Source organism: Triplophysa rosa, linkage group LG14, assembly GCF_024868665.1.
Source record: "Triplophysa rosa linkage group LG14, Trosa_1v2, whole genome shotgun sequence".
Lineage (NCBI taxonomy): Eukaryota > Metazoa > Chordata > Actinopteri > Cypriniformes > Nemacheilidae > Triplophysa > Triplophysa rosa.
The window spans coordinates 15,134,204-15,150,649 of NC_079903.1; the positions used below are offsets into that span (position 1 = coordinate 15,134,204).

Below are 16,446 nucleotides of genomic sequence, written 5' to 3' on the forward strand. Positions count from 1 at the left end.
GGCTCATGTGATTTGAAATTCCTTTAGTTTTCATTTTATTCCAATTTAAATAACGTCCCAACTTTTCCGGAATTCGGGTTGTAGCTCAAAGTGCAATTAAGCGCAAAATGTTTGGTACATGTATGACTTGAACAGCCATTTTCAAATATTTTCATCGTTTATTACAAATAAATACCTTTACAATCTGATATGTGACAGGGAAAAAGTTCAGCGGACAGCAGTCCCGAACCCACGACGACATGAAGTAGGTAACACATGCTTTACGCTCTACGCCACTGGAGAAGTTGATGTTCGTGTGCGTTTCTTACACTTTGTCTATTCCAATCTGAAACTGATGGGCGGAGTTGTTAGAAATTGCCTCTGCTTACAAAGCAACAAAATTGACTTTGGCAAAAAGTGGTGGGGACATGACCCACCCGTCCACCCGCAAATTACGCCTATGGAAATATGCGTTATAATTTAAGCATTCGAAATGCCACGTGTTATGCATTGCAAAGTTAGGAAACGCGAATGTAAACTGTATTTGCAGACGCGTTTCAAACGCATTGATCATAATGCTTGCGTAGACTTCAGTGAAATGCGCTGGTTTCTCTCGGCGTTCTGAGCTGGTTTGTGCGAGTCTCATCGACAAACAACTCAAGTTCTTATCAGCTCCATCCAGCGCATTTACAATAAATGTGATCACTAGTGGATAATTTCACGCGCTTCCATGTCCAAGTGTATTCTTCCAAGTGTCTCATAGCAGACCTGTTGTTGTGCAGTTTCTGTTCATGTGTGCAAAGACATTTTAGAAATCTCGACCGAATAATGTTTTACGGCAATGTCCCTAATAAAGAGTATGTAGGCTATGTGTGGTAACCCTATCTACATACAGTTAGGGTGATATTAAATGACTAGATTGCCTTCTCTATGCAACTTCGTCAACCTCGTTTCGTTTGGTCACACCACAAGGTGTCCCTGTGGCCTCAAAGCTTCAGCACCGCCGCTCTGAGATCGATTGCTAATGTCTGAGGTGAAACACGCCCCCACTCATTAGCATACAGACAAAGAAATACATAAATAAATAAATGTAGAAATAAATAAATGTAAAAATAAATATATGTAGGAATAAATACATATATACATGAATAAATGTGGAAATAAATAAAAGTGGAAATAAATAAATGTATAAATAAATAAATGAAAAAATAAATAAGCGTGAAAAAATATATAATTACCCACAAATAAGGAAATAAAAGTATAAATACTCATTTATTTTTGCTTTTTTACATTTCTTCATGGATTTATTTTTGTATTTATTTATTTTTTATATTGTCACTTTTGGAATTCCATATGCAGCTACTATGGTATGGTATCATACCATGTTAAACAAAGTTCACACAAAAATTTAAATTCTGTCATCATTTACTCACCTTCGAGTTGTTCCAAATCTGTATAAATGTCTTTGTTCTGATGAACACAAAGATATTTACAATAATTTCCCCCGATCCGAGTCATTATATTTTGAGTATCTGCTGATCCGAGTCCTGATCCGATACTTGTATTTTAAGTGCTTGGTGTACGCTCCAGGTGTATTAAGGTGATTAAAATATTACTATTTAACAGTTCAGCATACTATAAATGATAGCCTAACATATTGTAGCAAACATAATGACAAGAGTGACAGAACTCGCTGTAATCCATCCACATTTTTGAGGGTTTAGGATTTAAATTGTCATTAATGAACGAAGCTCCGTTGCTAACGCCTTGCGGAATGCTCGCTGCTGACATTACAAGCGGCTGTTCTGCTGCACTATTTCCACACTGCAGACCAGTGTTGGGTAAGTTACTCTGAAAAAGTAATTAATTACTAGTTACTAATTACATATTCAATAGTGTAATTAGATTACTGTACAAATTACTCTCTCCAAAAAGTATTTAATTACTTATTACTAATTACTTTCTATATCCTACATCAACCTTGATTAGAACTGATTCAAGGATAGACATGAAACAGCTTTTTAATTCATTCAAATAAATAATTACATAAATTATTCTTATTAACTGACCAGAGTATGTTGAGAAGGATGTGAGAAGTATTCCAATGTGCGAAGGATACATTAAAGCATACATTTTAAAGTTAGACGTCATTTTAGCAAGTAGTTACACCCAACACTGCTGCAGACACGGCTGTCACAGCTCGCGCTCTCGGTTACGAAACTTGCATGATGGCAGAGGTGTTCGGAAATGATCGGGCAAAATATAGCTGTTCCCGATCAGGTTAAAAATGATGATTGTCCCCCGATCCTGATCTTTGCGATCGGCTCGGGACATCCCTAGTCCAAATATCTTTCTCCGTGTTCAACTAAACAAAGAAATTTATACAGATTTGAAACAACGAGAGTGAGTAATTCATGATAGAATTTTCATTTAGGGTGAACTATCCCTTTAATTACATGGTCCTTTAATACATATCCTAGTACAAAGGATTACCATTAGGGATGTAACGATTCACCGTGAGCCCGTTGAAAATCGATTATAATGTGTGACGATTCAAATCGGTTGAAGTGTGAACTGAATCGCAATACATTTTTTGAACAGCAGGGGCTGCCATGTTCACTGCAAACCGAAACGTGGACATGCTGATATTTCTTAAATGCAAAAAAATCCAAGAAAAGCACAGACAGTATTAGTTTGTTTATATTAAAGATACTTTTTCTATTATTCATTTGTTTTAAAATTGCAGTTTAGTTTTGTTATTTGAAATAAAAATATATATTATACAAAGAAACGAAGCATTTAAGAAATAATGCAAGGGAAGTTGTTCATTTCTCTAATTTGTTTCAACAAATTTGAGAAAATTCATTCTCATTTTGTAAAAATAAATCGTGAGTAAATCGTGAATAAATCGCATCGTGAGATCAGAATCGTGAATCGCATCGCATCGTGAGCTGAGTGAATCGTTACATCCCTAATTACCATACTCACATTTTACACAATTAGCATTGTAGAGGAAAAACACACTATGGCAGTTTGACATGCTTGTGTATCTGGGCATCACTACACATGAAGCAAACACTGAAAGGAGTAAAAATTAGAATGAAAAGTGAACAGGAGGTGGAGAAATGCTTTTGAAAAGATAAGAGACAGAAAAATAAAAGGGTTTTGAAAAGAACATGAACCTGAATTCTGAGAATCCTTAGAAAACCAAGCAGCTAATGCGTTCACAGAGGCATAAAATTGATCCATTAATATTCTTGAACTCTTCTTTCACTCTTAAAGGAGCAATGTGGGATTTTTAGCAGGATCTATTGACAGAAATGCAATATAATATACAAAACTATTTCTTCAGAGGTATATAAAGACTATACGTAATGAACCGTTATGTTTGTATTACCTTAGAATAATCTATTTCTATCTACATACAGAGTGGGCCTACATACATTGAATTCGCCGCCATGTTTTGTACAGTAGCCCTAAATGGACAAACAACTCTACAAAGCGAGTTTCCTCTCCCTCTACCCTGCGGTACGTAGTCCGGTTGTCCCTGACTTTGCAAAGGGGGGTAAAAGTCTACTAACTTACACCTAAATGGTCAGATCAAACGCCTTTATCAGCGTTGCTATTTACTGTTAGCTAGCTCTGCCCTCAAACGTTCAATGCATGCATGAAATGCTTAGCTTTATCATAGCTTAGACCACGCAAATAATAATGCAAATGAATAAAATAAATGAAGACGACACGAGTATATACAAGCAGCACACTGGTTTCAGATAAACAATGACACTCAAAACTGCTCCGTTACACAAGTAATATAACAACAACAACATATCTTGGTTCTAACAAACAGAAAAACCAATGTTACTCACATACTGATCCAAATCAAAGAAACCTCCTCAGGGTGATTTTTAGACAATCTTTCTCTCCAACGTCTCTCTGCTGGAGAGTAGTTATCTCCACAGATATCTATGAGTATCTCCGCTAAAAGCCTTAGTAACGCGGGTCCTTCCGCGTCTCTTCTGGAAAGTCTTTATAATATTAACACAGGTCCTGCTCCTGCCTGACTTTTAGCCTTCTTTTTATACTTAAAGTCCCAGTGAAATTAAAAATGACAATTCTTATTTTTTCATGAAATATTGCAGCGTTTACAGTAAATAGCTTATCAATGTGGGTCATTTTCTTTTTAAAATTCATGTACCCTCATAATCTTCAGTTAAAATCTAAAAATGCACTTCTGCCCTGAAATGACTATCCATCTCAAATGACGTCAACTAGACGGCTTGGCCGGAGCATCCATTAACTCCTCCCCTTCAACCGTCAGTCTGCTGCCAGTTTCATTTCAAAATCAATGCAACAGCTGTTTCTACACATTCAATCAATTCGCAGTGAGAAATGCAAGACACGCCCACTAATTGTCTCCTTTGAAATTCCTTTTGCACCCGGAAATGTGTCACAATGCGGAAGTAAAAACGATCGCAACTTCCAGTTCACAGGGACTTTAAAATCCACAGACCCTTTATTGTATGTAATAAATATAAGACATCACTCTTTCTACAGTCTTTCTAATGCCCGCATGATCTCTTCCCTGCGTCAACATGAGGAGACACGCTGTCTCAGCCAATGACATCTTTTTGTACTGTGGTGGCCACCGTCATGTTTGGAGAGATTGGTTGCAATTCTCAAACTCACCGCTAGTGGCCACTATAAATCCCGATCTAGACCTTTAAATATAAGAGGAATCAAAGACAGGCGAGTGTCAAAGGACCATGCTGATAGAAAGTGGGTAAAACAAACTGGTGGATATGAGACAATCCTTCTTTTTCCCTGTACCAGGTTGATCGATAACAAAATGAAGAACACCCATTAATACACAGTAAAATCCCCAGTGTTAAAAAAGGTCAAATTAACACTCACAATGTATTTATAATCCACACTCTTAAAATGTGGATTATATATACACTGTGAGTGTTAATTTGACCTTTTAATTTTAATTAAAAGTTAATTTTGCTGTGAAAGCACGTAGAAAAAAAATATCTTTGTGTTTATCTAATTGTTTTCAACGTAAGATGTTTGAGAGAAGTATCAGATGAGAGTGGAAAAAACAAATGGTCTCATTATTTTTTATTATTTTATCATTTTACCACTTCTGTGCAAAATTAAACATCTTGAGTTTTTATATAAATGATCAAAACATGACCATAAGACACGTTTGTGTGTCACACATTCAGCATAATATATTATGTTCTTCCTGGAAAATCTTCAAAAGGTCCATTTATTACAGTCACATGCTCGGTCCACTGGCATTTGGCAGCACAGAGCTAATGATATAAACAACTGGATTTTGGAATTCCACTAAACTTCATCATGACCCCTAGACCTAACTTTTTTGCCCTCTGGGTTCTCAAATCAGCCTATACGAACATAGATGTATGTAAATGTAAGGTAGGGCTGTCACGATAAACCGACGATAAATATCACATGATTTATGTACAGCTTTTGAGTGAAGTACGGGAAAATGCGCTGCATCCGAAAGCCAGAGGACACACTGCAGAAGAAGACCATAACACGTTCTAGAATCTAGGAAATGCCTATGGACATCTTTTTATCACTGTTACTCGAGCCTCATCAGGTATTTTTTATGATAATAAAGTAGATTTATAATGATCATGTTTGACAGGTGTTGCTTTTTCAAATGCACATTATAAGCGACTCAATCTCGCACTGCTTTTAGATCGAGCAGTATTTCCTACTGATCCCAGAGCCGTGCTTCACGGACAAGCTACGCATTAAAAAAACACATTGACAAGACAACAAGACACATTGCATATCGCAGCCAGCTCGATTACAATAGGATTTAGTGGTATCGCGATAAATTATCATGCAGTCCTAAAGGCAAAGCTGAAGAATACACTCAACTTTCATGTTGAAGACGGGAAGTCTGACAGGAGAGCAGCTCTCAGATGTCTCTAGACATACATAATTACAAGCTGCTGATGCAAATCAAGCATCTCACCCCTGATGCAGAGAGGCGACAACACAGGCAATGCTTTTAATCTGATACAAGTAATAAATGCCTCATTCCTTAGCTGATTCATCTAGCTGATTATGGACATTGTGACCTAAAAGCCCCGGGCCTAGTACCCAACTATAAAGAAAGTAGAACAGTCAACACTTCAAAAAAGCAAAGCAAGAGTAAATACTGCATAAATAAATACAGCAACCCGTCTCGAGCAGAAATTTATCACAGTTTTAAATGAGAGCCCATCTAATTTTAGGCTGAACAAATGTGGTCTGTTTAGACACACTGACAAATCCTATTACTCACGCGCGCTCCAATAACAGATCTGAATTAACAGGATAAGAAATTTGTCAACATGTCAGTTTTAAAAAATCTGACAGGGTTGGAGTAAGCTTGAATTATTTTGAACACAGTCTGCAGTAAAAGAATTTACCGACCCTTGCTATTAAAGAGATAGATCTGTCATCATTTACTCACCTTCAAGTTTTTCCAAATCTGTATAAATTCCTTAGTTCTGATGAACACAGAGAAAGTGTTACAGAGAAAGCAAAAACTGCTTTATAATTTTTCTTGTTCTGTTGAAAACAAAAGAAGATATTTTGAATAATGTAAGAAAGCAAACAACTCTTGGGAACTTTTGACTATCATTATATTTTTTCCTACTATGGTGGTCGGTCAATGGGGTCCAATAACTGTTTGGTTACAAGCATTCTTCCAAATATCTTTCTCAGTGTTCAACCACACAAAGGCATTTTATACAGGTTTGGAACAACTAGAGAGTTGGTAATTCATGACAGAATTTTCATTTTTGGGTGAACTGCCCCTTTAAATTCCCCCTCAGCATTTCCTGTTGAAACAGAAAGACAGGACAGAGCAAAAGTCATAGAAAAAAAAAAAAAACTGTCGATCCTACACTGCTAGTATTTTTTTAATCTACTAAATACATTTTGTAGTTAACAAGTTATCTCAAGTGACATATGTATACTTTATTTATATAATTCATTTGTGCCTGTATTTTTACATTTGCTCTCTCTTCTCAAGAGAAGCCCAATACACAACACTTCATGACTCAAAAAAGACTGACCCAACGGTATGAGAGGTTTAGCAGAGTGTTGAACATGGCGAGTGAGAGTCTGATACATATGAAAAGGGCTCGTGTGTCAGGCAGGCTGACATAGCTGGAACTGTGACGAGCTTTGATTCCCCTGCAGCTCTCTGCTCCGATCAACCGCACACCACACTGACTGACAGGGGTCAATCTCACAGGTCAGTGGAGATGAGTCAACAATAGCCAGCCACAGAGAATATCCACACAGACCCAAAGAAAAGTCATATACACCTTCACACTAGACATATGCCCGGTTAACCGAAAATATATATCACGTGATTTATGCACAACTTGTGAGTTGGTATGGCTCGGCCACCAAATTAGACCTACGAAGACTACAACGGACAGTTCGTAGTGCTGAGAAAATTATTGGTGCTCCTCTGCCCACACTTCAGGACCTGTACGATTCCAGAGTGAAAAACAGGGCAAGAAAAATCATCATTGACTCCACACACCCAGCACACAAACTCTTTGATCTGCTGCCCTCTGGCCGGCGCTTTAGAGCACCAAACACCAGGACTTCCAGACACAGAAGCAGCTTCTTCCCCCAGGCAATCTCCCTCCTAAACAGATAACTGCTCCTTAAGAGCAATATTCCACTTCCACTACTCCTATAGTGTGCACTATAGTGCCTTATTATATCTACATCTTATGTATACATGTATATAACACTACCTCTACTTACTCAATTATCCATTTGCACAAGTGTACATACAATCTGTTAATATGTTTATTCTACTATATACTACCCGGTACAATGTTTCTTATGTTATTATCCCCCATTTTCTGTAAAATAGTCTTTATTTTATATATGCACAATTTAGAATCTTTTAGACTGTAAATCGTATTATATTGTATTGTCATTGTGTTGAATGTCTGTACTAGAAGCTTCCAACACCAAAGAAAATTCCTTGTGTGTGCAAGCACACTTGGCAATAAAGCTCTTCTGATTCTGATTCTGATTCTGATTCTGATTAAGTACGGTAAAATGCTGCTGCATCCGAAAGCCAGAGGGCGCTCTCCTGCAGAAACTCCAAATACGCACTGCAGAAGAAGACCATAACACACGTAGTAGTAGTAGGAAATGCCTAAGGACATGTTTTTATCACCGATCCTCAAGCCTCCTCAGGTATTTTTATGATAATAAAGTATGTTTATAATGATCATGTTTGACGAGTGTTGGTTTTTCAAATGCACGTTTATAAGCGACTCAAACTCGCACTGCTTTTATCGAGCAGCATTTCTACTGATCCCAGAGCCGTGCTTCACGGACAAGCTACGCATCAATAAAATAAACGATACCTTGCATTATCGCAGCCAGCTTGGTTTCAGCAGGATTTGGTGGTAACCGCGGTTAACCGGGCACATGTCTACTTCACACACTAGTGATGTTACGTTCGTGAATGAATCGTTCTTTTTGAACAAATCTTTCAAGTGAACGAATCGTTCTCGTTCACGAATGGCAATGACTCATATTTCTCGTTCACTGAAATCTCTCCCTCAAGCACAGAGCGTCTTGGCTTAAAAGAGTGTCTAAAGCACAAGCCAATGGCGTTCGAGTGTGAGCTTTGACAGAGCATGATTGGTTGAATGTGCTGAACGAATACGCCCTTCACTGAACGAACGAGAGAGATCTCGTTCGTACATGAACGAAAGGAGTCAAAGGACCTGCTGATTCTCGTTCATGAACGACATGAACGAGCTGTTACTTCTCACTCGTGAACGAAAGATGAGGTCTCTTGTTCAACAAGAGAAACAGAAACGGACACAATGTAAAGATCCTTACGAAAATAATAAAATAATGCAAGCTGATGGTTAAATGTAACAAAGACAAATTAACATTGTCATTTTTATTGCATGGAAAATGTCAAGCCCTGTTTACTCGGTTATTGCACTGCAAGCACAGGTGTTTTGTGCGCATTTTGTATCATTTATTGTTCTTTCAAATAAAAACGACTTCATTGCGTTTAAGTCATGTCATGCACTTCTCTAAAAACTGTAAAACAAAAAAGTATCGGTTAGCTCTCATTCGCGTCACGTCAGCAAATAGCATTCCAGTTCCGGCTGTGAAGGGACATGTAATTGGTTAGATCTTCCACTGAACGCATACGCCCACACTGACCAAGTCGCTGTTGAGTCTGAACGAGAGAGATAGATCTCATTCGTGAATGAATTGAACGAACTGGTACATGTCGTTCATGAACGAAATGAACGAGAGTGTACACTGTAGGTCGGTCATTTAGCATGCGAGTCTCGTTCAGCAATCAGCAGAAAGCGGATGCAAAGCGCAGTTACAGGTAGGCTACTTTGCACGCTTGTTTATTTAAAATACATAAACTTCACGTTTAACATAATTCCAGATTTATGAATGTGTAAATGACCAAACAATTAAATTTTTAATTATGCAGAAAAACCTTGTGCGTTGGTCATCTGAACATCTTATTTAGACTTATTTTATTTATTTAATGAGTAGATGAGGGACACACATTTTAATAAAGCCTGTAATACGTCCATTAATACGTTCGTTGACATAACACAAATCTTTTTCGCCACCTGCTGGCGTTTTATAGAAATGGTCACTGAACAAATCAGTGAACGAATCTGAACGAATCATTTTGGTGAACGAACTGAAAAAGAACGAATCACTCAAATGAATCATAATTCCCATCACTATACGAAGATACGAAGTATGCAATACTACTCTATAGGTACTCAAGATTAATATGAGATTGGCAGAAACCGCGCGTGTTAGGGCCGCTTTAACAGTATCTAAATTGAAGATACAAGGAAAACAGCTCTGTATCTTCTCCATTCTCAAATAAATTCAAATGGAAATTAAAAAATGAGATTAAAAGCGTGACTGTGCAGTTCTGAATGACCCAGAGGGAATATAATATTTACACCATAGAGAATCACACGGACCAAATGTTAGCTTAGACTCGACAGCAACACACGGCACATAGAATTGATCAATAAACCACCAGGCCTAACTGCAAATTTATATTTCAACCATTACAACCTTTTAAGTGCTTAGTATTCATTGGCAAGCAAGACAATCTTAAAATCACCTTTTGTTGGTCCTGGAACAACATAAGTGTCAAACGATCCAAACCCTTCAGAGAAAATGACTGGTCGATAAGAATGTTGGTCAAGTTTCATGGCCAACAAGGTTGTTGTCATCCCTTTATGAAAATCAGTCACTTTGCTTGGGGAGATGGAGCAGTAGCCTAGTGGATACATACAGACGTGCTCAAATTTGTTGGTACCCCTCCACAAAAAAACGAAGAATGCACAATTTTCTCTGAAATGACTTGAAACTGACAAAAGTAATTGGGATCCACCATTGTTTATTCCATATTTAATACAATTTTTTTTTATTCAACATAATATTGTAAATAATAAAACAAATGAAAATGTCATGGACAAAAACGATGGGACCCCTAACCTAATATTTTGTTGCACAACCTTTAGAGGCAATCACTGCAAGCAAACATTTCTGTAGCTCTCAATGAGACTTCTGCACCTATTTGGCCCACTCTTCCTGAGCAAACTGCTCCAGCTGTCTCAGGTTTGATGGCTTCTCCAGACTGCAAGTTTCAGCTCTTTCCATAGATGTTCGATAGCATTCAGGACAGGCCACTTCAGAATAGTCCATTGTTTTGTTCTTATCCATTCTTGGGTGATTTTAGCTGTGTGTTTTGGGTCATTATCCTGTTGGAGGACCCATGACCTGCGACTGAGACAGAGCTTTCTGACACTGGGCAGTACGTTTTGCTCCAGAATGCCTTGATAGTCTTGAGATTTCATCGTGCCCTGCACAGATTCAAGGCACCCTGTGTCAGATGCTCAAGAAAGCTTGTTTTTTTTGTCTGTGAACATAGAGCTGATGTGACTTGCCGAAAAGCTCCAGTTTTGACTCATCTGTCCAAAGGACATTCTTCCAGAAGGATTGTGGCTTGTCAGTTTTTTTTTCTTGTCAATATGCTTTTCTTTCAAAAGTGGAGTCCTCCTGGGTCTTCCACGGAGCCCACATTTGCTCAAAAAGCGACGAATGGTGCGATCAGAAACTGACATGCCTTCACCTTGGAGTTCAGCTTGCATCTCTTTGGCAGTTATCCTTGGTTCTTTTTTTACCATTCGCACTATCCTTCTGTTCAATATGGGGTTGATTTTCCTCTTGCGGCCGCACCCATGGAGGTTGCCTACAATTCCATGGACCTTAAACTTCTTAATAATATTTGCAACTGTTGTCACAGGAACATCGAGCTGCTTGGAGATGGTCTTGTAGCCTTTACCTTTACAATGCTTGTCTATTATTTTCTTTCTGAGCTCCTCAGACAACTCTATCCTTTGCTTTCTCTGGTCCATGTTCAGTGTGGTGCACACAATGATACCAAACAGCACAGTGACTACTTTTCTCCGTTTAAATAGGCTGAAAGACTGGATACATGTGTGATACTAATTAAAGAAACTAATTAGTTTGAAATATCACTATAATCCAATTATGTATTATCTTTTCTAAGGGATACCAACAAATGTGTCCAGGCCATTTTAGAATATCTTTGTAGAATAAGCAATAATTCATCTCTTTCCACAGCTTCTTTGCTTTATTCTATGACATACCAAAGGCATGCAAGTATACATGATACAATAGCTTTTAATTTTAATCACTCTTCAGGGGGAATGAAGCCTTATTTCAATAAGCTGTAAGTGTACAAACAAATTTGAGCACGTCTGTATCTTGGCTAGTAACTAAAAGACTGTACACTCTAAGAAGAAAAGGTTAAAAAATGAACCTTTTGAGGTTCCTGGAGATTGCAACTGGTGGAACCTTAAAGGTTCATAAAGGTTATGCGTGTTGTGCCTTGAAGAGTTACCAACTTTGCTTTCTTATTGAACAGCAAAGTTAACAGCCAATGTTTTTAATGTTAAACAAATAAATCTTCATTTATATTCAGTACTTACGCTTTGATTGTTGTCCATATTGTGTTGCTAGAAATGCGGTTCATCCATTTTGAAGGCGTGTGGTCACCTGCGTCATAGCATCTTACCCCCTTTCAGTGATATATGTTTATCGTTTTCTCTACTTAAAAGAAAGTGAGGAGGTGAAATAATTAATACAAATGGTGCCTTTGTAGCACTATACATCTCTCTTAATAACTTTTCACTGTCCTAAATTAAAAAAAAAGGTAACTGAAATCGGTTAACTAACAGCTTCAGTCTGTATTTTAATGGGCAATAACCACGTCTTAACTTTAATGTTACATTTCGTTTGCTTTATTTTCATGTTTTGATAAAGGTCATAGTTATTATAAGTCGTAGACAAGATATTCAAGAATTTCCTCTCAGTTCCTGCTCTTGCGCAGCAGAATTTGTAACGTTTTGAGCTGCGCCATGAGCACGAGAGACATTTGAACGCAAGTCTTTGTTCGAGGCAAAGTCGAGTTGAAACATCCCACTTCTGACCTCACAGCATTCCAGTCAAAAACTTTACATTTTCTTAACGTTTCGCATAAGTTAGCTCCGCGCTAATCTTACTGCAAGAATTTTGGATGTGACGCGTCTCCCAGCGCTCGGGCTTGATTGATCTGCCCTGAGTTCATATGTCGTATGTCCGACTAAGAGCGCAGTTTCCGGTGTTATTTCCAAGAAGTATATAGAAAGAAGCATTCTGAGTTTGCTTGAACGTAGCACTGGCTCTGGAAATCATAAGTCTATGTCATTTCAGATGTTTGAAATAAGTTAAAAGGATTGGAGATGTTTTTCTCTGTTTCTTTTTGGGGAAATAACATGTTTATTGTTTGAGAAGGTGGTGTCCTACTCAAATTATTTATGTATTTTAATTTTTTATTTTTTATATATATATAACTAATGTAAATGTAAACTAAAGTAGGCTAAAATAAAATGAATTATAATAACAGCAACAACAAAACAGCAGAAAATCTAGTCCATATAGTCCAAGTCAATCTTAGAAAAGGTTCATAAAAGAACCTTTGTAACAGGCCAGGTTCTAATGTGAACCCTTTTGCCACAATAGCGGTTCTTAAAAGAACTTCCAACAGTATACCAAATGACAAAGGGTTACTTATAGAACTTATAAGTTCAACTTTTAACATTTTTGATTATTAGAAGTTCGCATTTTTAACTTTAAAGTTCTTTTTCTAACTCTAAAGGTTCATTCTAAGAGTGTAGGTTCAAACCCCACAAGAGCTGATCCCTGAACCCCAGAGGATAAGCCACTTATCCTCCGGCTACCGCAGGCGATTGGCTCTCTAATATGTGGAAAGAAAACTGTAAGTTGCTTTGGATAAAAGCATCAGGGATGGGAATGCTGAGGCATCAATCCTAGAAGCAAAGCCAGGTCTAGGATTGGGGATTTTGAGTAATGATGAAATTTTGCTGGAAAGGCAAATCGTAAGCTATTTAGTGTCCAAGACTCGCTCGGCTTGCTGGTGCAGGAACACTTATAGCTGACAAGCACATATGGCTGCCAGTTTTCATCCTTCTGATCGGAAAGGCCTGTTATTTAGTCTCGCTCTCTGCAAACAGTGTATTAGTGGTCTAACATTAGCAATCATGGCTTGCGACTTCCTAGTTGCTTGAAGGGCAGACGCGTCTACACGGTTCAATCATTACAGCAATCACACCACAACAATCCACACTAACAGAAAGCCACAATTTAGCATTTGCTTTTATTTCATGAAAAAGGCCTGCAAGTGTTTTTTGAGTGAGTTTGGAAGTGTTTTAGTGCATACTTCCATGATGGTGTGTGGTGCTTGTAATTTACAACACTTGATGGACATGGAGAGAGAAAGAGAGAGAAAATAGTGTAGGACCCAGATGCTGAGGAGATGAAGCCATCAGGTTATTATAAAGGGTGGGAAATACGTGACACTTACCTCGGGCATCAAAAAACTCATCATCAGAGCTGTCAACAGATTCTTGGGCGATGTTCTGCATGCGCCAGTGAGAAGCGCTGAGCTTGCGTAGGGTCGCTGCTGGGAGAAGATGATAAAGATATGATCAAACCAAAGGTCAAGAGTGCACATGGAATTACTGAATATTGTGTGACTAATTAGTTAGACATGCGTGATGACAGCGTTACTCAATACTGCTACAGAGAAGACAGCCAATGGAATAGTGGTGAGGAACTAATTGAACGCATGCGTTTTAATTAAGAACGACAAGTGTAACAATTGTGGACCAGGGAATAAAAACGACGAGAGTGAAAGAAATGGCAAGTCACAGGCAAGTCAAGTCAATTAAATGGAGAGTGGGAACAGCCGTGGTCTAAAGTTCTGTTCACACCTTATAAAAATAACTGCTATAAACTATAACAACTGTATACTAAATACAATAAAAATTGCCCCATTCAACTAAAAATCTTTAGTTCAAAAGCGGTCTTAAGTTAAATCAAATTGGCTCTTGAAGTCACTTGAAATTAAAGGGATAGTTTACTCAAAAATAATGTAATCACCCTCTTGTCATTTCAAACCTGTATGACTTTTTTTCCGCAGAACACAAAAGATGATATTTTGAAGAAAGTCGGTGACCAAACACGGCTGAACCCTTTTACTTCTATTGTATGGACACAAAGTCAATGCAAGAGAATGGGTGTTCGGTTAACAACATTCTATAAAGTATCTTCTTTTGTGTTCTGCAGAAGAAAGAAAGTCATACAGGTTTGAAATGACAACAGAATTCTCTTTTTTGGGTGAACTATCACTTTAAATTATGTTAATCTGATTTAAAAGATCCAATTGCATTTCATATAATTTATAAAATGAAGTTGAAATTGAAATTGGTTAAACTAGACTTTTTTGGTTGCGCTAAATGCAGCTAGATTTTAAGAGTTTAAAATAATTTAAGTTCAAGTGGCCTATAACACCAATTAGATTTAACTTAAAAACTAGTTCAAAAATTGTCTTAAATTTTGAAGTAGAGCTGTCAAACGATTAATCTCATCCAGAATAAAAGTTTGTGTTTACATTACATATGTCTGTGTACTCTGCATAATATTTTTGTACTTGTAAACATACACATTTAGGAATTATTTACAGGAACAGCTACTATATATTGCCCAGAATTGTTTTGCACAGCTGGTTACAGAAGGCATAAAATCTGTTTTACAGAATTATTTCCAACCACTGATTTGTGCACGAATAATCTGTAATTGCATTTTGAGAACCGTTGGAACGACACATTCCAATAATCACAGAGGCCCTGGGCTGTTCCAATCTAAAGTTAATAACTTTTCTAATCCAATGACAGATAGCAGCTATAACATTAATTACAAATCAGCACAAGTCAAACAAAAGTTATCCGCTCAAATCATATAAAGTGGTTCGTGATTTAATAATTACAGATCTGCATCAGTGCGAGTGAACATATAGGGAGAATAATTTTTGACACATTACAGCTAAGCCAATAGACTCAATGCACAGTCACTTCCACATTTACGCTCAGGGTGCGAGAAAACATCCGCTACACCACCGGAAGCCATTCATCTCTACCTAGAGGTGTGAACATGACAGAGAAGATGAATATTTGTATTCACTGCTTACATAAAGTTCGCCGGATTACAATAAACAATGTTCATCAGCATTGTGAGACTGTCACCCCCCCCGTCTAGCAAAATGGAGAGTACTTTAAACTATACGTTTAAAAATACATGGAAAGCTTGGATGCTATTGCTATTAGCATCTAGCACATAAGGTTAAGGCTGGATAACAATAAATGACATCATCTTTACACAGAGTTTATCAACGATTTTCACCACTTAAATACCTTGGGAAAATTTCATATAGCATACCAAACAAATTTGTATGAATCTGACCAGATATCAATAACGCAGTTCCAGGTAAGACACATGATATATCACTCTGATATGCAGGTTTGCTTTAAAGAAACAGACATCGCTTACATCGGGCTGTCACGATTATCGTCTCATCGCGATTGTTTGACCTCATCCTGATGGTTTCAGATCATCGCAATTATTGCACATCTCTATAGAAGACACTAGGGGGCGATGTAGTGCATCTGCATATTACATATTTTATTGTATATATTGTAACTAAAGCATGGTAATACTTGTAAAATGTACCACCACAACACAATAAAAACTAAATCATATACCATAAAAATAACCTGCAGTACAATTTAATATTATTTAAGCTAATCTAAACCAAAATTTAATTAACATAGAAGTAAAATTTTATTGTAGAGTGAGAAAAAGTCAGACTAGAAGCATTTCTATGACTGATAGCATTTTAATGGTGGCTTCACTCCTGATCAATTGACTTAATTTACAAGTATTTGGCGGTTGTATTACTGACAGGTA

The 16,446-nt window shown here is 37.4% G+C and overlaps 1 protein-coding gene across 4 annotated transcripts in view; it reads right to left on the reverse strand.

The window, feature by feature from the left end:
• The window catches only part of pitpnm3 (PITPNM family member 3), a 77,994-nt gene that overhangs the window by 49,770 nt on the left and 11,778 nt on the right, over nt 1-16,446 (reverse strand). For 3 of the 4 annotated variants that reach the window (XM_057350704.1, XM_057350703.1, XM_057350705.1), the window contains exon 2: nt 14,006-14,104. In XM_057350704.1, the coding sequence (XP_057206687.1) occupies nt 14,006-14,104 (99 nt within the window). The remainder of the gene's footprint in view (nt 1-14,005; nt 14,105-16,446) is intronic. The other variant, XM_057350706.1, reaches the window with a different exon arrangement.